Source organism: Pantherophis guttatus, chromosome 5, assembly GCF_059756535.1.
Source record: "Pantherophis guttatus breed Tessera chromosome 5, ASM5975653v1, whole genome shotgun sequence".
In the NCBI taxonomy this organism is placed as follows: Eukaryota; Metazoa; Chordata; class Lepidosauria; order Squamata; family Colubridae; genus Pantherophis; species Pantherophis guttatus.
In genome coordinates this window covers 80,512,856-80,536,672 of record NC_142067.1, presented here as the reverse complement: position 1 = coordinate 80,536,672, position 23,817 = coordinate 80,512,856, and the positions used below count along the sequence as shown (strand labels likewise).

General features: G+C 41.2%; 1 protein-coding gene and 1 long non-coding RNA gene across 29 annotated transcripts in view; one reads left to right on the top strand and one right to left on the bottom strand.

Moving 5' to 3' along the window:
* PHKA2 (phosphorylase kinase regulatory subunit alpha 2) overlaps positions 1 to 23,817 on the bottom strand; it is a 238,320-nt gene that overhangs the window by 139,887 nt on the left and 74,616 nt on the right. For 23 of the 28 annotated variants that reach the window (XM_034434190.3, XM_034434258.3, XM_034434276.3 and 20 more), the window contains 2 exons: positions 2,465 to 2,611; positions 2,253 to 2,306 (listed from right to left, as the gene is read on the bottom strand). In XM_034434190.3, the coding sequence (XP_034290081.1) occupies positions 2,253 to 2,306; positions 2,465 to 2,611 (201 nt within the window). The remainder of the gene's footprint in view (positions 1 to 2,252; positions 2,307 to 2,464; positions 2,612 to 23,817) is intronic. The other 5 variants (XM_034434267.3, XM_087871387.1, XM_087871388.1 and 2 more) reach the window with 1 other exon arrangement.
* On the top strand, positions 171 to 2,429 carry LOC148113477 (uncharacterized). Its single transcript, XR_015728259.1, has 2 exons — positions 171 to 284; positions 607 to 2,429. It is a non-coding gene; the product is annotated as an uncharacterized LOC148113477 (long non-coding RNA).

Genomic DNA, 23,817 nt, shown 5'->3' with positions numbered 1-23,817 from the left:
AATGTTTAGCTTTGAAATGAAAAGGCTGAAGGGAAGATATGACCATATTCATCAAATAATGGGTCAAAACCTGTTCTGAGAAGAATGGCAGCTAGCTGTGGCCACCTCAAAACGATAACATGTCCATTGTGACATCATAATGCAAGTTTTGCTATGTCACATGCAAATATGCCAGGAACGGAGTTTCCATCACAACATTGTGATATATTTTGTGTCACTTGCTACCATCCTTTGTCTGTTCCCTATTGCTCTGAAGTGCAAGATAGAAAATAACAGGCTGGCAGGTTCTGAATCAATATTAGAAAAAACAACTGCTTTATGTTTACCTAGAGCAGGGATCCCCAACCCCAGGCCACGAGCCACTATTAGGCCATAGCCTATTAGGAATTGGGCCACATGAGTGGCTGGCCAGGGGGGACCGCTGACCTAGAGAGTGGCTTTTCTTCTCCAGATGTGTTCAAGAGGAAGCTAGGCAGTAATTCCTAGTGGTTGCCTCAATGTGAATACTTGCATTGAGAAGGGGAAAGGCCTCAGTGGCCTCAGGGGTTTCCTATACTCCACCATTTTGATATCATGCCCATCTCTCTCCCATTCCCTTTCCTAAAGCTGCTCTCAGTTCCTGGAAGCAAGTTTGGATGGCTAAAGGCAAAGCTCTGGAGAAGCTAGAAAATCATCTTCTGGAACACTGGAGGAATAGAAATGGTAATTCTGTGCTGTTGATTATGATTAAAAATGTAATTATAAATATTTTAAAAACTAGATATGCTGAAAGTCATGATCCAATTCACATCTTTGTCTAGATGCAATTTGGCATCTTTCATTTGGCATCTCTATCCTACTATGAATATAAATTAATCTTAATTAAATTAGTGAGACTGAGTGGTTCAAATATTTCATGGCTAAATTCTCCATGCTTTTCTCATATTAAAGTTCTACATATATTTATTTCTTTAACGTTTTCATGCCAACCATTCACATGACTCAAGGTGGTATATACAACGTAAGATAAACAACTCATAAAACTGACTAAAATTATTTATTAGAAATATATAAGATTGCCTCAAAATCATATTATTAAAGTTGCAGAATGCCAGAATTGTAGACACCAAATACCTCTCAGAGGACAACTATAAAACAGACTAGAAAGATTAACAGTTTAATCAGAAAAATTCAAAGCATCCAGGATTCAATGAAAAATGAAATGAAATCAGAGCACACACACAAAAAATCACTGGGATTAAAAAAAATACTTTGCCTGTGCAAATATGGACTGCTTGATTTCCCAAGTTTTGAACATAGCATTTCAGAAGAATGTAAAATAAATTACAATTAGGACCAATCTGATTCTGATATGTGTGATCCATATATAATATTGCTTATCTTCAATCCACCATACAGTACGTTTTACCGTTAATTCACAAGGCAGTTGCCAAGCTGTAACTGCCTCTCCCAGAATGTTATTACACTATCATTCTATTATCAATAAGGAATATTTGGAGGTAGGAAAGAATATTATAAATGAGTGTCCATATGGGTTCTGGAATAAACTGAATCGGATATGGGAATGAATTTCTGTTATGTAACAATAATATCTGTTTGTTAAATTTATTTGCCTCCTATACATCCATACATACATATAGTGCATACTGTACATATATACATACACCAAAAGAATTAAAATTTCCTATTTGGGCTTCATCAAACAAAATTAAGAATTCTTTTATTCAATACATTTCAGTGCAGAGCAACTGAACTCTGTTTTATTGGCATTTCTGGCACAGAGAGTGAATGCTACAGAAACACATGAAAAAAATATTGGAGATAAATTGTTATCTACTGATTACAGCAGTGATTGTTTAGCATTATGGCATTCTATACAGTTATGGAATTTTTATGATTTTACTAAGCAACTGGCAACAGATTTCTCAGTATTTGTCCTTTGTTGCCTGAGTAAGAAATCAAACTCCTTGAATGAGGAAGGCGCTCCGACCCATTTCTCCTAGAAACCTAACTTTTATTTAATCCTAATTTCAACAAGACAAATACCAGCAATGGCACTGAAATTTTAAAATGGGATCTCTTGTCCCTGTTTATTTGACCCTGCTTATTTGTTGCTAAATCTGTACTAACATCTTATAATATTCCAATGTTTAATGTTTATTTGGAAGCTGGGCACAGTCCATGTAAAACTGAGATAAGATTGTTATTTATTATTTAAATTATAAAGCTTAGAAAGTTTCAGCAAACCCAACCTCTCTTGGTGTTTTATAGCCATCTCGGAGGAAACGACAGCAGCCATAACGCCCCTGTAAAAATATAAAGTGTTTATGATGCAGGAATGGTTTTATATAAACTACTATTCTTAATCATACCGAATAAACCTTATCCTTTTGTAACAGGTAAGGTTGAATATATTTCTCAAAAAGAAATTAATCAAAGATTTATTTTAAAATTAAAGACATACTTGCAACTTGGTGATAATTTCATTTTTCGTTGCATTAACAATGTTCATATCTTCTATGGCAAAGGCTGGATAAGAAATAATGGACAAAAGGCCAGCATCAATCTCTTTTGATGTGGATGCCCTCGGTAACATGGAGTATAGAATAGACTGAGCAGCATTGAAAAACAAGAAAAACAAAGATAAAACAAAAACCATTAGTTTCATTCCAAAGTATATTATCAGATGTAGAAATAGTGCTAGTTTGGATTCTAAATTGTTATGAACAAGACAGTCTACAAGAAATTATCTTCCAATACATCCATGCCTGATTCCTCAACTTATCAATCGACTGAAAAACATGATCATCAGGAACTTCATTCCATTACCTATGCAATTTGTAAATGTATGCGCACAAACAAAATGTTAAAAAGTTATGATATTTATGTAGTTATACCAAGAACATCTCAATTATATTAAAGTAACCAACATATCTTTACAATCCCCAAGGCATGTCACAACTTTTGAGCACCCCTATTGTTTGGAAATTGAAAGTTGAAAAACACGCCCTAAACTGTGCATTCCATAGAATAGAATAACAGAGTTGGAAGGGATCTTGTATATCATCTAGTCCGTTGATGGCGAATCTATGGCACACGTGCCACAGGTGGCACCCAGAGCCAAATTGCTGGGCACGCGAACTCAGCTCCAGTATGCTGATTTTTGGGCCTTCTTGTCCCACCAGTCGGCAAACGGGCCATTTCCAGTCTCCGGAGGGCCTCTTGGGGAGTGGGGAAGGCCGTTTTTGCTCTCCCCAGGCTTCTAGAAAGGCTCTGGAGCCTTGGGAGAGTGAAAAACAGGTCTATTGGGCCCACTGTGCCATCACATGCCAAAAGCGCGGGAGGCGTGGGGGGGGGTCGCACGCACATGAGTGGGGTGGCGGGGCGCATAGAATTATGTGTATGGGCACACATGCGCATGCCACCCCCCCGTGCTCCCCCCGCTTTTGGCACACGATGGCAAAAAGGTTAGCCATCACTGATCTAGTCCAACCTCCTGCTCAAGCAGGAGACCCTATACCATTTCTGACATGTGGCTGTCCAGTCTCTTGAAAGCTTCCAGTGATAAAGCACCCACAACTTCTGAAGGCAAGCTGTTCCATTGGTTGATTGTTCTCACTGCCAGAATATTTCTCCTTATTTCTAAGTTAAATTTCTCCTTGATCACTTTCCATCCAATGTTTCTTGTCTGGCCTTCGGGTGCTTTGGAAAATAGATTGTCCCCCTCTTCTCTGTGACAGCCCCTCAAATATTGGAACACTGCTATCATGTCACCCCGGTCCTTCTCTTCACTAGACTAGCCATGCCCAGTTCTTGTAACCATTCTTCATATGTTTTAGCTTCAAGGCCCCTAATCATCTTTCTTGCTCTTCTCCACACTTTCTAGAGTCTCAACATCTTTTTTATTGTGTGGTGACCAAAACTGGATGCAGTATTCTAGGTGTGGTCTTACTAAGGCTTTAGAGCAGGGGTGATATGCTCCCGGTTTGGACCGGCTGGGGCGAGTAGGTAGCAGAGATTGAGGCTAGTTCGCCGAACCAGGAGCAATGGCTGGCTGGCTGGCCACACCCCTGAACCGGTCCACGGCCCGCAGTCCTGCCATGCTTGCCTGCCTTCCATGCTGCCTTCCTGGCATCCGGTGGCCAGCTTGTGAAGGCAGGCAAGCAGAAGCCCACGTGGAAGGCAGGCAAGCATGGCAGGGCTGCGGGGAAGGAGCTAGCACCTCACTCACCCCCCCACTCAAGGAGCGGCTTCCCTGCTCAGCCCCGACAAGCTATGCATCCATAGCAATGGGGTTGTTTTGTTCGCCGTGGTGGTGCTTCGGGAGGGCAGGTGGACATATTCATTATAGTTGTCAGCTGCAGACGTCTGCCTCCCTCCCGAAGTACTACCGCAGCAAACAAAACAACCCCATTGTGCTGCGCCTCCTTCTGCAGCCAAACACGACCAGCCATGAGTGCCCTTTCCTCAAATGGGCTGTGCGTGGGGCGCTTGGAGAGAGAGAGAGCAAGAGAGTTCTCCAACCTCTGTTTGTGTGTGTGTGTGAGAGAGAGAGAGAGGGAGGGAGGGAGCGATCTGAAGCCGAGGCACCCAAACTTCTGGCAGCGGCGGGGTTGGCTTCTGAGCAGCCCTGAGTCAGCCAGCTCTACCTGACCTACTTGCTGAGTCTCGCCGTTCTCCTCGCCCCCCCCAATCAAGCAGCGGCAGGCTCTGCGGGACAACAGGACCTCTCATTTTTCCCACAGCATGGCGTACGCTTGCTACCTCTGCTTGTCTGCTTGCAAGCGATGATCTTCTTTGCTTCTCTCAGGATGCTGGTGCGGGCACCATGGATGCATAGCTTGTTGGGGCTGAGCAGGGAAGCCGCTGCTTCAGTGGGGTGGGAGTGGGGGCGAGAAGAACAGCAAGACTCAGCGAGTAGGTCAGGTGGATCTGGCTGACTCAGGGCTGCTCAGAAGCCGCCCCTGCCGCTGCCAGAAGTTTGGGTGCCTCGGCTTCAGATCACTCCCTCCCTCCCTCCCTCCCTCACACACACACACACACAAACAAACAGAGGTTGGAGAGCTGTCTTGCTCGCTCTCTCTCCAAACACCCCATGCACAGCCCATTTGAGGAAAGGGAAAGCAAAGCTGGGCACATTTGGCTGCAGGAGGCGGCCCAAGTGGAAGGCGGCTTTTTCAACAGCATCCCTCTCCCCTTTTTGGATCGCCCTGCAAGGGGGAGGCTCTGCCTTTGCAGAAACGGGATGGGCTGTTTGTACAGAGGATTGGGGTGGTGGTGCATGGCCCTCCGGGATGAAGAGAAGGGCAAGAGAAGGCTCCGAGGTTCGTCTGGGCAGTCAAGCCAGAGGAAAACTCAAAGCGTTGTGGGTTTCAGAAAGGCAGAGTGTGCTTTTGTGCAGCTTCTGTGGCTTCTGTGACATTCTGTGAAAGACAGAATGTGCTTCTGTGTCAGAATGTGAAGCACCTGGCTCTAATGGTGAGTGACGTGAATGACGTCAAACTGATCACGCCCACCCAGTCACATGACCACCAAGCCACGCCCACCAAGCCACGCCCATAGAACCGGTAGCAAAAAAAAATAGATTTCATCCCTGCTTTAGAGAGCGGTACTAGTACCTCATGTGCTCTTGCTTAAATTCCTCTGTTAATGCAATTTAGGATTGCACTGGCTTTTTTGGCTGCTGCCGCACACTACATTTTTAATTGGTTGTCAACAATGATTCCAAGATCCCTCTCACAGTTACTGCTATCAAGCCAGGTTTCACCTAATCTGTATGTATACTTTGGGTTTTTCTTGCCTAAGTGTAAGACTTTAGTTTTCTCTATGTTGAATTTCATTTTGTTCGATAGGGCCCTATGTTCAAGTCTATTGAAAGCCATCTGGATCTTGAGCCAGAATGTTGGTCTACGATGTTGGCTATTCCTGCCAGCTTAGTGTCATTTGCAAATTTGATGAGTTCCCCTTCTATTCCCTCATCTAAGTCATTTATTTTTTTTTATAAAAAGCTTTTTATTTTTTATTTTAAAACAAACATTATATCATTAATCAATCAGTGTGTCATCTGGGTACAAATTTTTGTGTCATCATATTTAACGCTTACCACTATTTCCTTAATATATATATTTCTTTGCTTTTACATTTTACATATCTCCTGTTAAAACATTTTTCTTTCAGATTTATTTAATTTTATACCACTTTTTGTCCATATACATTTTCTATCCAATGATAACATTACTCCCATGTTAGATTACTCAGATTCTTCCTTCCCTTTAATTGCCAATATTAATCTATTCATTTCTGCACATTCTAATATTTCCTTAATTACCTCTCCCTCTGTAGGGATTTTTTCTGCTTTCCAATTTTGTGCAAATACAATTCTCACTGCTGTTATTACATGAATAATCAAATATACATTTTCTTTACTATATTTCTCAGATAATATACCCAACAAAAACAGTTCCAGTTTTAAATCAATATGTTGCTGGGTCAATTTCTCTAACCATCTCCGAATTCTTGCCCAATAGTTTCTTGCTTCTGCACATGTCCACCACATATGATAGTACAATCCCGGTGTCTGATGACATTTCAAACATTTTGTTGATTTATCTTTAAACATTTTTGCCAATCTTTCCAGTGACATATGGCATCTATAAAACATTTTATACTAATTCTCTTTATATGCTGTTGCCATTGTTAATTTATAATCTTTCCCATAGTTGCTGCTATTTATCTAGCTCTTTTGTATATCCAAATTCTTTTGCCCATGCTATCATTGTCTCTTTTACTTGTTGTTCTTCTAATTTAATAGAAAGTAGATAATTGTACAATTTTTAAATCATTCTCTCATCTGTTCCTGTATCTCATCCAATTCTGTCATCTCCAAGTAAAAGCTTTGCATCTTTTTCATATCTCGATTATATTTGCAATTGTATATACCACACCATATCAATCCATTGTTTTTCTAATTCTTGTTTCGTTTCAATTCCCCCTTTTCTGATAAAATATCTTTATATCTAATAATATTTCCCATATTGATAATATTTGGATGTATTAATGCTTCCATTGTTGAAAGCCATGTTGGTATTTTCAAATAATGTTTTTCGCTAACTTTCTCCCATACTGATAGTAAAGCATTTCTTACATAATGTCTTTGAAAATAGCTATGTATCTTATTCTTCCCATACCATAAAAAAGCATGCCAACCCAGTTGTAGATCATGACCCTCCAATGTCAATATCCTTGTGTTTCTTAATACAATCCATTCTTTCATCCATGATAATGTTGCTGCCTGATAATATAACTCCCAGTTTGGTAGTCCAAACCCTCCTCTAAGTCTTGCATCTTGTAACATTTTTATATTAATTCTTGCTTTTTTCCCTTGCCACATATATTTCATTATTATTTTATTGAGATTCTCAAAATATTTTTTTTCTAATTTTATCGGTATTGTTTGAAATAGAAACAACAATCTTGGTAATATATTCATCTTAATTGCTGCTATTCTTCCTATAATGATAATTGTAAATTCTTCCCTCTCTCCAAATCCGTCTCAATTTGTCTTTTCAATTTATAATAATTATCTTCCTTAAATCGTGATGTATCTTGCTGTTAACCGAATTCCTAAATATCTTACTTTTTTAGTAATCTGAATATCTAGGTTTTCCATTAACTCCCTTTTCTGCTTCTCTATGATGTTTTTCACCAATATTTTTGTTTTATCTTTATTGATTTTCAACCCTGCCACTTCTCCATATTCTTCTATTTGTTTTATTAATTTTGCCCCAACTATTTGCGGCTCCTCTAATATAAATACTAGATCAAATGCCTGTAATTTATATTCTTCTTTCTTAATTCTGATACCTCTTATCTTTTCATTTTGCCTTATATTTCTATTTAATACCACTAATGTCAACACAAATAATAACGGGAATAAAGGACAACCCTGTCTTGTGCCTTCCATGATATTAACCTTTTCTGTCATATCTCCATTTACCATCATCTTAGCTGATTGCTTATAATAAATTGTTTTGATCATGTTTATAAATCTCTCCCAAAAATCCATAGTCTGTAATTTTATCATAAATTGCCAATTCACATTATCAAACGCCTTCTGTGCATCAAGAAATATCAACACCACTTGTTTTTCTGGATGTGCTTCATAATATTCCAAAGTATTCAAAATTATTCTCATATTGTCTCTGTCTGTAAGAAACCATTTTGGTCTGGATGTATAAATTCATTTAACAATCTCTTTAGTCTATCCACCATTATTGATGCAAATATTTTATTATCCGCATTTAACAGGGAGATCAGTCTATAGTTCTTTATTTGTTGCAGATCTGTGTCTTCTTTTGGTAAGAGTAATATATATGCCTCCATCCACGAATTTGGTATCTTCACTTCTACCAGGAGTTCATAAAATACTTCCAGCATTGTATTGCTTATTACACCTTGTAATGTTTTATATAACTCTGCTGGCAATCCATCTGGGCCCGGTGTTTTTCTTTTGTTTTTTAATCCCCTCTGTTAGTTCCATCATCGTTATTCTTTCCTCTAATGCCTTTTTGTAAACTTCTGGTATTTTAGGTAGTTCAGTTTTCTAAATACTGTTTTATCTTTTCTTCCGATATTGTCTTTTGTTTATAGTTTCTTGTAATATTTTTGTATTATTTTTTTTCTTCATTTCGATAACATAACAATTTCCTCCTCATCTGTTAGTTGATTAATTAATTTTTTTTCTCTCTCCTTTTTCATTTTGTATGCCAACCATCTCCCTGGCTTGTTTGCGTTTTCAAAGAAATTTTGCTTAGAAGTCTTTGAGTGCCAAATCCTCTTTTTCAATTAAATTCATGTTTTTTTAGGACCATTTGATTTTTAATATTATTTTGCGTATCTTTCTGCAGTTCCGTCTCTAATTTCTTATACTCCTCTTCCAATATTTTTTGAGTTTGTCTTTTCTTTTTGTTCCTTTTTCCCAAATAAGTCATTGTCAATCCTCGAACGTAGGCTTTTGCTGTGTCCCACACATTTTGTAGAGAGGTATCTTCCTTTTTATTTTCTCTGAAAAAGAAAACCAATTCTTTCTCCATAAATTGTTGAAACTCTTTTTCATTTAATATTGTTTGATTTAATGTCCATCTTGACCTCTTCTTTTGTCCCTTCCATATAATTGTGATCGGATTATGATCTGCCCATGTGCTTGCTTCAATATTTATATCTTGTACATTAGCTAATAAATCAGTTGATATCCACATCATGTCTATTCTAGACCATGACATATGTCTGTTTGAATAGAAAGTGTATTGTTTTTCTTTCAGATATCTTCCACCAAGCATCTTGAATGCTTAATTCCTCCACCATTGTAAAAAAGGCTTTTGGAAGAGTTTTCCTGGACTTCTTATTTATCTTTGTAGTTTTGTAGTCCAAATCAACTTCTGTTATTGCATTAAAATCACCCATCATGCAGATAATTTCATATTCAAATTCTATTATTTTCCTGTGTAATTTTCCATAAAAATCTTCTTGGTTGTCATATGGGGCTTATATTGCCACGAGAAGTGTTTGTTTATAGTTCATATTAGAAAACAACATAAAAAACTTTTGGAATACCCAAAATTGGAGACGTATTTACTGCACTGGCCAATCAAAGTAAAAGTGGTGTAATATTATACATTAAAATGACATTAGAGCCTAAACAAATATTTGTCGCTGAAGAAGGGAGGGTTTTGATCTAGGTTATTTATGAAGGTATTGAAGAGTACTGGGCCCAGGTATATCCTTCTAGTTGACATCGCAATGAGACAGTGTTGGACTAGCAGGGTTCTGTGAAATCCAGCCAGTTCTTACCTGCCAGGAGGTCCCTCAGGGCCAAAGTCACTCTGGAGGGGTGACAAAGAAAGGAAGGGCTCTTTGTGGATCGTGAAGAGATGGCAGCCCCCTCACTCAATCTGAGGAAACTTTTCCTGACTGGCGGGAGAAAAGATGGCCATTATGGCCAGACTGAGGTTGTGGCAACTGGGATGAAGAAACAGGAAGCAAAGATCCGGTAGCAATGTATTTAATCTAGTGAGACTTTTTATTTCTAATTTCCACAGGGGCATTAAATCCCCCAAGAAGTACTTTTGAAAAGTGGGACTCTGTAGAGTAGGAGGAAGGGAATATTTTCCCACCTCCAAAAGAATAGCGGGAAGCAAGATTGGGAGCCATTGACAAAAGAGAGAGAGAGAAAAAGAGAGAGAGAGAAGGAGACTGAGAAGGAATTTTTAAAAATCAAAGGGAAAAGACTGGTCTGGTTATTTTTAAAATGTTAAAATTTATTTTGGAACCTTTTCCTTTTTCCTTTTTGTCTTTTGTAACTTTAAACATGAATTTTGGAAGAATAAGGACTAAATCTTGGGATTCTTTTTAATTCCTTAAAGTTGGTTGTAAAGATGGAAGAAAGAGTCAGGGTGACACCCACTGGTTGGAAAGGACATTGCATGTGAAAGAATTAAAGAGAGCAAAATATTTTCAAGATTATAGAGAAGAGAAGACAGAGATACAGAGGCTGTTTCAGTTGAGAAGAGGCAAAATAACAGCTGTTGAAAAACTGTTTTTGTGTGGAGTTTGAAGATAAAGGAGTTTTGGAAACGTTGTAGATTATAAATAATCTTGAGAGCCTGAAATAGTGGAATACCTTGGCTTTGTTTTAAAACCAAGTGAAGCAATCATCTGACTTACTAGACATCTGGACTATTGGACTATTGAATTTTTGAGGGGTTTGGTGGGTCTTCTGGATTACAAATGCTAACTGACAAAAGATAAAGAAATAACTATGTAAACCTGTAACTACAAAATGGACTGACTTTGTGCACTGATTGAGGATTACAAATTCAAAAATCTGTAAGAAACGATTGGTGACTGAGAGAAATAGGCACTGGTTTGATTTCCCAACCTATTGGGTACGTGGGATACTGTTGCAACTCTGGATGGTTTTAGATTATTGTGTTCTCTCTATTCTTCTCTGTGTTTTTTTTTCTTCTCTCTAAATAACTTAATTAGATTGCCTCTTTTAATATTAAGTACTGAAATGACAAACATTTCAAATCAGAATAGGAAAAAAAGCATCATCAACACCATCATTGGTTTCCTCCAGCCCATCAAGTCAAAGATCTATAGATACCATGCTACAAGAGAAAACAAATACCTCTCAATTACAAATGATGCTTCAGTCAATACAAGAAGCTATGACAAAAAATCACAGAGATGAAAAATGAGATGGGAGAGATGAAAAATAAGCTGGGAGAAATGAAAAGCAGTATGGGAGAGATGAAGGAAAAAATGCACATTGGGTGAAAGAATAGGAAATTTTCAGCAAAGAATGAACAAAGGATTCAGAAAATAGAGGAGAAATCAGAATAAGAAGGAAAAAAGGTAGATGAAATAAATCAAAGACTGACACAAGAAAATAAAGTGCTTACAGACTCAGTAATAATGCTCAAAATGGAGAAGGCTTATTATTTACAATTCCAAATATTGAAGAAGAAAAAGGAGAAGACCTTCTAGGTATGATGATAAAGCTATTAGCAGAGGCTTTAAACTTAAATAAACAGGAAATGGATAATGAGGTGGATGAAATATTCAGAATACACATGAGCAATGCGAAAAGATATTAACTTCCAAGAGAGGTCCATGTTTAAAAATCAACAAGAGAAGAAATACTTAAAAAGGCAAGAGATGAACCATTGCAATACAAAGGAAAAGAAATTGTAGTTCTGAAACAGGTTTGAAAAGAGTTAGAGGTTTAAGGAAACAATACCAATTCCTGACTGGGAAATTAATTAACTACAATATAAATCTTAGCTGATTAGTACCTAAGGGGATATTAGTAATTACATTGGCATCCTTCAGTCTCAAAAGACTATGGTATCGTGCTCTGGAAAGAGGTCCTAAAACAGCATCTAGTGTGACTAAAAAGGCCAATTCAAGAGTGGCAATCCCTTCCACACTGAGGGCAGATACATTCTGTCCCCTGCCCAGCCCCCAGATTTCGCTGGTTCCGGGACTGTCTCTTTGCCTCAGCCTGCCAAACAAGTGTCTCTTTGAAGTGGAGAAGGCCACGCTGCGTCTTTAGCCCAAGCTGAACAATCAGAGGTCAAGGTTTCCCAGTTGTTAATGTCCATTCCCAGGGCCTTTAGGTCCTTCTTGCAGATATCCTTATATCGCAGCTGTGCTCTCCCTCTGAGGTGCTTTCCCTGCACTAATTCTCCATACAGGAGATCTTTCAGAATCCGACCATCAGCCATTCTCATGACATGCCCCAGCCAACATAGACGTCGCTGTTTCAATAGTGTATACATGCTAGAAATTCCAGCATGTTCCAAGACTGCGCTATTTGGAACTTTGTCCTGCCAGATGATGCCAAGAATTTGTCAGAGACAGCGCATATTTCTCTCCTGCCGTGCATAAAGGGTCCAAGACTCACTGCAATACAAGAGTGTGTCAGGATGCAGACTCCATAGACCTGGATCTTTGTATGTTCCGTCAGCTTCTTATTAAGCCATACTCTCTTTGTAAGTCTGGAAAATGTGGTGGCCGCTTTATCAATACGTTTACTCAGCTCAGTATCTAAAGAGAGAGTGTCAGAGATAGTTGAGCCAAGGTACACAAAGTCATGGACGACCTCCAGTTCTTGTGCAGAGATTGTAATACAGGAGGTGAATCCATGTCCTGACCCATGACTTGTGTTTTTTTCAGGCTGATTGTTAATCCAAAGTCTTGCCAGGCCTTGCTAAAACTGTCCATAAATTGTTGAAGGTCTTCAGCAGAGTGAGCAGTAACGGCAACATCATCAGCGAAGAGGAAATCCCGTAAGCATTTCAGCTGGACTTTAGACTTTGCTCTCAATCTAGAGAGATTAAAGAGTTTTCCATCTGATCTGGTCCGGAGGTAAATACCCTCTGTTACAGTTCCAAAACCATGTTTCAGCATGACAGCAAAAAAGATCCCGAATAAAGTTGGCACGAGGACACAGCCCTGCTTCACTCCACTTTGAATATCAAAGGAATCTGATGTTAAGCCATCAAAAACTACAGTGCCCTTTATTTCCTCATGAAAGGACCTGATGATGTTGAGGAGCTGAGGTAGACATCCAATCTTGGGGAGAATTTTATAAAGGCTCTCCCTGCTAACCAGGTCAAAAGCTTTCGTAAGATCTATGAAGGCTACAAAAAGTCGCTATCTTTGTTCCTTGCATTTCTCCTGCAACTGTCTAAGGGAAAATACCATGTCAGTAGTGGACCTGTTGGCTCGAAATCCACACTGAGATTCTGGATAGACTCTCTCTGCAAGCACCTGGAGCCTCTTGAGTACGACACGGGCAAGCAGCTTCCCTACAGCACTAAGAAGAGAGATGCCACGGTAGTTGTTACAGTCACCCCTGTCACCTTTGTTCTTGTACAGTGTGATGATATTTGCATCCTTCATGTCCTGTGGTACTCCACCTTCCCTCCAACAAAGACAGAAGATTTCATGCAGTTCAGTGGGGATGTTCTCTTTGTAGCACTTCAGAACTTTGGCAGGGATGTTATCTTTCCCGGGTGCCTTGCCAGAGGCAAGGGAATCCAGGGCCGCATTTAGTTCTTCTAAAGTTGATTCACTGTCAAGCTCCTCCAAGACAGGCAGGCACTCAATGTTATTTAATGCTTCTTCAGTTTCCATTTTCTCTGGAATATAACTCAGAGTAGTGCTGCACCCAGCGTGCCATCTGCTGTGCTCGGTCCTGGATAACCTCACCTGTAGCAGACTTCAGAGGGGCAGATTTCTTCTGTGTTGGACCTAAAGCCTGCTTGATGCCATCATACATCCCCTTGATGTTGCCTGTGTCAGCTGCTATCTGGATCCGGGAGCAAAGCTGCAGCCAATAATCGTTAGCACATCTCCTGGCAGTCTGTTGGACTTTGCTACGAGCAGCTCACAGAACCTGTAGGTTGTGCTCACTGGAACAGGCTTTATATGCAATTAGAGCTCTCCTTTTTTCCTCGATTGCTGGAGTCAACTTCTCCGAATGGGCTTCGAACCAATCTGCTGTCTTTCTGATCTCCTTACCAAATACTGACAAGGTGGTGTTATAAACAGCATTCTTGAAATATTCCCATCGTTCAGATGCATTTACTTCAGCCGGGCCTGGGAAAGTTTCCTTGAGTGCTTGTGCAAATTCCTCTATTTTGCCCTGTTTTTTTTTTTTATAGCCTTCATACTTTTGTATATTTATACAAAGTCAGCTTATTGCCCCCACAAACTGGGTCCTCTACCTTAGAAAGGATGGAAGGCTGAATCAACCTTGCGGGTCTTGTTGATGTCAATTTGTGGTCTTCCTTCTTTCTTCGAGTGATGCAATCTCTTTGTTTGCAGTTTATTTCTGCTGCACACGAAGGAATAGTCTGTATCGCAATCAGCACCCTGATAGCTGCGTATGATTGTAATATTGGGGAGGTTGGAGCGCCTGGTAAGAATCAAGTTGAGCTGGTGCCAATGCTTCGATCTTGGATGTCTCCAAGAGACTCTGTGTTGAGGCTTTGTTTTAAAGTATGTATTGCTAACGCAAAGACCATAATAGCAGCAAAACTCTAGCAGTTGTTGGCCATTTTCATTTATCTTTCCGATGCCGAACTGACCTAAACAAATGGGCCAAGAACTATAATCAGCTCCAACTCTGGCATTAAAATCACCAAGGATAAACAGTGGTTCTTTCTCAGGGATTTTCTTGATAGTAGCAGCCAGATCATAATAGAATTTGTCTTTGGATTCTACTGAAGTTGATAATATCGGAGCATATGCGCTAATAAGAGTAACCAGCCCTGTTGATGAGTGGAGCTGCAAGGACAGAATTCTTTCAATTCCTGCAGCAGGTGGAGTAATGGATCCTAGTAAGGTGTTTCTGACCGCGAAGCCAACCCCATATTCCCTAGACTCGTTTGATGGTTTCCTTGCCAGAAGAATGAGAAGTTTTTCTCCTTAATAGATCCCGAGTCTAACAGTCTTGTCTCTTGAAGGGCAATGATGTCCATCTGCAGTCTGCTCAACTCCATGTCAATGGCAGCTGTCTTACGTACGTCATCTATCTCTTGTAAATCGTCAGAAAGGCCGGGGGTCATTGTCCGCACATTCCAGGTGCCCAACTTTAGGGCTACAGTTTTCTTATGTTTGTTGCATGGTGCAAAGTTATCGATCTGCTTGTCAGCTTTGACCCTAAACCCCACGCACCCTGTGAGGTTAACAGACCGTGGCAGGGCAGCACCTTACTGGCTGGGGGCTGCCCAGCTTAAGGCAGGCGGTAGCTGCCCAATGAGGTACAATGACCTCTCCGACCGACGAAAGTGGCCCCTGGCGTCACACTCTACGCCAATCAAGCAAAGACTTATAATCGGTAACTGCCACTTCCCGTGTTGTTTCAACGCTGTATGCAAAGCTGGAGTGTCCTCTCCAGAGCATGAAGCCTGGGTAGATTAATATGGAGGATAGACTGTTACTGAAGCAGCAGATTCCCCCCTCTCCGTGTCGCTGAAATAGTCCAATGGAACGGCAAAGCCGATACGATTAGTTCCAGCTACATTGCAGGAGTTACCAGAATGTTATTGTACACAGTCACGAACTGTTTCCAGGACTCCGGCTCTGGATTTTGCCTCAAGGTTGACTCCTGAAGCCTTTTCCAGTAGTAGATTTGATTTGACTTGATTTGATTGAACTTCTATACCGCCCTTCTCCCAAAGGACTCAGGGCGGTGTACAGCCATATTAAAACACATATAAACTCACAAAATTTAAAAACAATTTAAAACGAATATATAAAATTTGGCCCACAAAGTTAAAAGCTAACAAACACCCAATTTAAAATTCATATTAAGCCAGCCCGGCCTGTTGGAACAAAAGAGTCTTAAGGGTGCGGCGAAAGGTACGCAGGTCGGGGATCATACGAACCTATAGGGGCAGCTCATTCCAGAGGGCTGGTGCCCCCACAGAGAAGGCTCTCCCCCTGGGAGTCGTCAGTCGACATTGTTTGGCCGACGGCACCCTGAGGAGCCCCTCTCTGTGGGAGCGTATTGGCCAGTGGGAGGCTATCGGTGGCAGAAAGCAATCTCGTATATACCCAGGTCCTAAGCCATGGAGCACTTTAAAGGTGGTGACCAACACCTTGAATCGCACCCAGAAGACCACCGGGAGCCAGTGCAGCTCGCGCAGGAAAGGTGTTACATGGGTGCGCCACACTGCCACAAGGCAGTGGAGGTTTGTAATCAGAGTTTCTCTTCTCCTAGAAGATTGTTCTGCCAGTTTATCTGCCGTTGGGGCATAAAGCCCCCTTCCGCCTTCAAAACAGTTGACCATCTTCTCCTGTAACACTGGAAAGGGGCCCTTATGAGGTACTACCAGCAGGGCCAGCTGGACCAAGGTTTTTTAAGAAAGGTATTACTCCTCTAGTCCTCCTCCTCACTCCAGGACTTCTGCTCCAGGTTTTGCCTAGAGCAGTGATGGCTAACTTTTTTGCCATCGCGTGCCAGTAGCAGCGGGAGCGGGGGGGTCATGTGTGCGTGTGCCCACATCCATAATTCAATGCACCCACCCTCCCGCGCATGCGCATCTGACCCATTTCCCCCTGCTTTTGTCACACGATGGCATGGTGGGCCTGGTAGGCCCTTTTTCCCCCCTCCCCAGGCTCCAGAGGCTTTCTAGGAGCCTGGGTAAGGCAAAAACAGCCTTCCCCATCCCCCCTGAGGCCTTCCGAAGGCCAGAAACAGCCAGTTTCCCGGCTTCGGGTGGGACCGGAAGGCCTGGAAATCAGTTGGCCGGTGTGCGCATGCGCGCTGAAGCTGAGCTAGGGCAAAACTTGTGTGCCCACCAATATGGCTCCGCGTGTCACCTGTGGCACCCATGCCATAGGTTCGCCATCACGGGCCTAGAGGTTGACTCCTGAAGACTTTTCCACAGATAGGTATAGCCACAAAGCAGTGGAGAGTGAATCATGTGACTGCAGGGAGGAAAGACCTTTACCCTCCTCATGGGTAAATCTGCTTGTTTTTAGGGGGAAGGGGAGTGTCTGTTTGCGAGAATGAATCATGTGATTGCAGGGAAGAAAGACTTCCAGCTCTCCTCATGGGTAAATCTGCTTGTTTTTAGGGGGAAGGTGAGTGTCTGTTTGAGAGAGTGAATCATGTGACTGCAGGGAGAAAAGTGCTCCAATTCACCTCATGAATGAATCTGCTTGTTTCTAGGGGGAGGGGAGAGTGGCTGTTTGATTAAGTGTAAGTGGGAAGTCTTGTTAGCTGTGTGCGTGGGAAAAACAGGTTAGATGGTGTCCATTAGCCTTGGAAGGCAACTTATGTAGGAGAAGGAAAACTCCGATATTAGTAAATTGGAATGAAAAAAGATACAGATTAGATACGTAAGACAAGGCATTAGAATTTTATGACTATCATTTCAGTGCAAACGAGGGACAGGAAACAAGAGAAGAAATAGAACACAAGAAACAAGAGGAACTAACAAGAGAAGAAATAAATATACAACAAGAAGAAAGTGAGGCTGAGAAAATAGAGCAAGCAGAACGAGAAGGAGCAAGAGCAAAAGACCAGAGAGAAATAAGAACAACTAGGAAAGCAAGACCTATATATAAGTGATGGAGATGGAAGCTGAAACTAAACTGTTCTCAGTTAATATAAATGGATTGAATTCTCCTATGAAAAGGAAAACATTTTTAGACGCCTACAAAAATTGAAATTAGAAATAATTTGTCTCCAGAAGTTCACATTAAAACCCAAGATAGTAAACTATTGGAATACCCCAAGATTGGAAAAGTTTATTCTTCATTAGCAAAACAAAAGAAAAGAGGTGGTTTTATATATCAAGAAAACAATAAATGCCAACCAAATTTATACAGATGAAGAAGGAAGAATTTTGATGGTGGAGTTAGAAATAAATCAAAGAAAGATACTTCTGATAGCAATTTATGCACCAAATAACAAACAAGAATTTTATTTTAAAAATTGCATAAGATAATTGAAATGGATTATGAAAATATATGTTTGTTAGGAGACTTTAATGCAATGGTAGATACAAAATTGGACCATACAAAATTTACTACCATAAGTAGTAAAATAGGTAAAAAAGTAAGGACGACTCTTCCTGGGACTTTCTTCAAAATGGCAGAAGAAAGGGTATATAGGATACATGGAGAGAAATAAACCCAGAGAAAAATTAGTATACATTTTACTCAAATAGACACCAATTATGGTCCAGAATTGACACGATATCCCTGGAATTGAGCACAAATCTGCAAGAGATAGAGATAGAAACGAACTTATGGGCTGACCACAATCCAATAAAAATAAGTTAGAAGGGACAAAATAAAAAGGTGAAATGGATGCTGAATCAGTCGATATTAAAAGATAAAGAATATATTAAAACAATAGAACAAGAAATGGAATTCTTCAAAGTGAATAGAAAAGAATAGATTTCATTACAAAATGTGTGGGACACAGCCAAAGTTAGGGGGTTAGCCATAACCTATACAGTGAGAAAAAATAAGAAGAAACAACATCAACAGATATTAGAACAAGAGTATAAAAGACTTGAAACTGATCTACAAAGAGAACTGCAGAAGAGAAATTTAAAATTACAAATGGAAACAATAAAACATAAGTTAAATCTACCATGTATCCCAGAAAATAAGGCCCTGGTCTTATATTTTTTTGAACCCCGAAATAAGGGCTTGGCCTTATTTTCGGGGGTCTTATTATTTTGGGGCACAATTTGGGGGTGGCAGGTGGGGACGGGTGAGGAGGGGGACAAGCGAGGGGCAGGAAGTGAGAGGGAGAGAAGAGATGGCAAGAATCATGGCTGCTTTTGCAGCCGATTTTGAGGCTGCAAAAGCAGCAGGAGGCCCAATGCGTCTCGCGTCCCCTTCAAGAACAGTCTTACCTCAATCGGTTACCAAGACCTTGGCCCCAATCCAGGCTCCCTTGGGTGGAGCCTGCAGCCTGGTGCTTGAGAGGTTTTTTTTTGGGGGGGGGAAGCCTTTTTATGCAACCTAGCTTCTCTTTCAGGTGGGCAGGAAGCCCCCTCCTACCATGCAGCCAGCTGATTGAGAATCAGGCAGTCCTGGGAACCATTCCCTGGCTGGACATGGAACTCCGGCAGGAAGGTATCTCCTTTGGGCTACTGAGCACCAGCCTGCATGCCTATTTGGCGTTGCAAGTGCCAGGCTACAATCCTGGGTCTGGTGGATGCTGCACCTCTTGGGCCAGCTGTGCGCAGAGCTGGCACGAGAGATTCCGCAGCCACCAGGGCCAGGGCCCGAAAAACGCCTGGCTTGGCATAGCTGTAGCCCAGCCCCTGCAGCACCGAATAGGTGTACAGGCCAGCATTCAGCAGCCCAAACGTTTGACAATGCAGGCCAGCGCCTATTGGGTGCCCAAACACTTTTCACCCGCTTCGTCTCCCTCTGGGCGAAAAGTGCCCGGCAGTTCAGGAGATCAAATCTCTCTGTGTGTGTGTGTGTGAGTGACAGAGAGAGAGAAAAAGAGAAAGAGTGGAGGGGAACCAGGTAAGAGGACCAAGCCTCCCCTGCCCAGAAGCAACATGCAGCCTCTCACAGTAAGAAGAATTGTCTGCAATTCTTCTTACTGTGAGAGGCTGCACGTTGCAAAGAAGAACGAAGTAAGGCAGTGGGGCGGTGGAGGACAAAGCAAGGCAGGGGCTGCAGAGCTGCCCCAAGGCCCTGCATCAGCTTACCTGAAGGCCCTTCAGCCAAGCCACCCATGCCAAACGTTCCTCCTCCCCCCAGGGCAGCCACATCCCTTCACTAACGTGCTTTCCAGCTCCATTCTCTGCTGCGTGTTCAGGACAAGAGAAGCAGTCTGTTGGTAAAAAAAATCCTGCCAGGGACGTCTGTGCTGCGATCCCAAAGAAAGGACAGGCTGCAGTAACCCCCACCTTTTTTCCCCCTGCTGATCATTCTTTACTTGGGATTGCAGCACAGACACCCCTGCCAGGATTGCAAGGTTGAAGGCTTCGGAGGGAGCATTTTGGGAATGTGTGTCTGTACTGCGATCCCAAAGAAAGGACAGGCTGCAGGAAAATCCAACCCCCTTTTTCCTGCTGATCGTTCTTTGCTTGGGATTGCAGCACAGACACACATCCCGAAAATGCTCCATCCGAAGCCTTCAGCCTTGCAATCCTGCCAGGGGCATCTGTGCTGAGATCCCAAGTAAAGAAAGATCAGCAGGAAAAGGGGAAGGAGGCTGGCAGCTGGGGAGGTGCTCTGGAGTTCTGGGCCGAGTTGCACAGCCCTCGCTGGCTCAGCTGATTATGTGGCTGAACCTCCGGGAGGTAACCAGGGAAGGGAAGGGCTGCCCCCTGTGCTGGCCAAGCCCACCCCTTCACTAGGGCTTATTTTCAGGGAAAGGCGTATATTTATGCCCACCCCAAAAATCAGGCTTGACCTTATTTTCAGGACATATGGGGGCGACGAGGCGCTCCCATGTGACACCTCTCCTGCGCGAGCTGCACTGGCTCCCGGTGGTCTTCCGGGTGCACTTCAAGGTGTTGGTGACCACCTTTAAAGCGCTCCATGGCTCAGGGCCGGGGTATTTACGAGACTGCCTTCTGCCACCAATAGCCTCCCACCGGCCAGTACGCTCACACAGAGTGGGCCTCCTCAGGGTGCCGTCCGCCAGACAATGTCGGCTGGCGACCCCCAGGGGGAGAGCCTTCTCTGTGGCGGCGCCCACCCTCTGGAACAACCTCCCCCCAGAGATACGTACAATAACAGACCTCCGGATTTTTCGTCGGACCCTGAAAACCCATTTATTTCAGCTAGCTGGGCTGGCTTGAGTTAAATTTTAAACTGATTTTAAATTGGAATTTTTTAATTACGGCCAGAATATTTAATTATTTTAAACAGTTTTTAGATTTTGTATGTCTTGTTTTTACTTTGGCTGTTCACTGCCCTGAGTCCTATATTGGAGAAGGGCGGTATAGAAATTTAAACAAATAAATAAATAATAATAAATATCATATTTTGGGGGAAGCATGGTAATGGAAAAGGAAGATTTGGCACAACAAATTAAAAGATCAAAACATTTTTTTTTGAAAACACAAATTAATCGGAAAAATGGTTAGCATATAAATTGAAAAAGGAGAAAAAGGAGAAAGAAAAGAAACTGATAAGTAAATTGCAAGATGGGGTGGCACACATTTTTGTGGTATGAGAAGAATAAAATATACAGATACTTCCAAAGACATTATGTAAGAAATGCACTACTTCTAGTGTGGGAAAAAGTTAAAACAAAAAATTATAGGAAAATATCAAACTGGCTTTCTACGATGGAAGCACTGATACATCCAAATGTTATTAACTTGGAAAGAATTGTAACATATAAACACATCTTAAATCAGGGGTCACCAACTGGTGATCCGCAGGCCACTGGTTGTCCATGAGAAAATTTTAGTGATCCACAGAAAAATCTGGATATTATTTGCATTTTTTATGTTTTATTACCAAGTTTCCCCAGGACTTATTTTCTTTTAGGCTTGAAAATAAGCACTTTGGTTTATTTTCAGGGTGGTCTTATGTTTTTTGAGGTGCAGGAGGCAGCGAGCACGATCACTTCATTAACCCCTTAATGAAGCCCCTTAACCGCAGCCTTTGGATCAGCTGAGCCACCGAGGGCCAGGAATTCTTTCTTTTACTGTAAGCACATGCTTACAGCAGCCCGGGGGGGGGATTCCAATGGGCCACATGGCTTTCTGCCTCATCGTAGCAGCAGCCTGAGCAACACCTGAGCTCCAGGCCTGGCGGAGTGCAAACCATGGTCGCTGTCTCCTCCAGAGCCACAAGGTGAGCTGAGGAAGAGAGGGGCCCTCAGCTGCAAGGTTGCCTGGTGCCGTGGGCAGGGCTGGGGCTAGCAAGAGTGTCCTGGAAATGTCTCCAGGCACCCAGAGAGGCAGAACTCCCAGCCCTCGCTGGCTCAGCTGATCTGTGGGCCACGGTTAAGGGGCCAAGCAGCCATGAAGTGACCGGGGAAGGGAAGGGCTGCCTCTTGTGCTGGCCACGCCCCCCCCCATTATTTTACAAATGTATTTATCTTTTTTAAAAATTCATATTAGTAGTCCGCAGGATTTAAAATTATAAATTTAGTGGTCCCTAAAGTCCGAAAGGCTGGCGACCGCTGTCTTAAATGAAGATGGGGAACTAAAAACAACACAGGAACTGCAAAACCAAGGAAAACAACTAGCATGGTGGCCATACTTGCAAATACAATCAAGATATGTGAAAGATGCAAAGACACATGGATTCTATAAAGAGCCAACAGTACTTGATCAGATATTTTTAGGGACGGATGAAAAATTAATAAATAAAATATAGTTATTTGTTAAGTTATAAAATGGAAGATGAACAAGTGAAAGAAATGATGATAGCGTGGGCAAAAAACTTTGGATATACCATAAAATTAATATAATTAAATATTAATTAATTAATTAATATAAAATGGCAAAAGCTTTGGGACAGAAATTTCAAATTAACAATGATAACAACCTATAAGGAAAATCTGTATAAAATATTTTATAGGTGGCATTTGCCACCAGCAAGACTAGCAAAGATGTTTAAAGATATATCCGCAAAATGTTGGAAATGTAACCAGATACTGAGTTCCTACTACCACATGTGGTGCACTTGTCCAAAAGCAAAAAAAATTCTGGACGAGAATACATACATACATGGTTAGAGAAAATGATAAAGCAACACATAGATCTGAAACCAGAAATATTTCTGTTAGCTATATTACCAGAAAATTATAACAAAAGGATTACATATGTAATAATACAAGTGTTGATGGCAGTGAGAATTGTACAACATTGGAAAAATAAAGACACACCAAAGATGAAAGTATAATTAGAAAAATATTAGACTGTGCAGAGATGGATAGATTAACATTTATTATAAAGCATAAGGAAGAAACAGAATACTTTTTAACATGGGATATGTTCTATCAATGGTTGGATAAAAGAGGTGGAAACTAGAAGATGAAAGATTAATAATATATATAAGAAAAGAATGCAAGAAATTATATTATATACATAAGCAAACATTAGTAGTAATATTACTATTATTAGTAGTATTAGTATCGTTATTACCAGTACTATCATTATTGCATACTATAAGTAAATGATGCAAGAATTTTAGTATAAACAAGTAATTATTACTATTTTAATTATGGTTGTTATTATTACTCTCATCAGCAATTATTAATATTTTGTATATACAAATGGTTCCAGATATTAAGCATTTATGTATTTTAAAGAAGAAAAAAATGGATAAATAAAGAAAAGGCCACCAGGGGAAAAAAAAAGCACTGGGCCTAAGATAGAACCATGTGGTACCCTACTGCTTTCTTCCCTCCATGTAGATGTAGTACCATTAAGGACTACTCGTTCAGTACGGTTTGTCAGGTAGTTACAAATCCATCTGGTGGTGAGGCTATCTATCTCACTTTTTTCTAGCTTATCAAGAAGTAGGTTATGGTCTACTTTGTTGAATGCCTTACTGAAGTCTAAGTATACTATATCCACAGCATTTCGCTGATCTACTAATTTAGTCACTTTGTCAAAGAATGAAGTAAGTTTGGTTTGGCATGATCTGTTTTTAACAAACTATTTGTTTCTATCTGTTTTTTATTATTTTTTCCAGCACCATCCCAGGTATTGATGTTATGCTGATTGGTCTATAGTTTCCTGGATGGTTTTTCCCCTCTTTTTTGAAGATGGGAACCAATCAGCTCTTTTC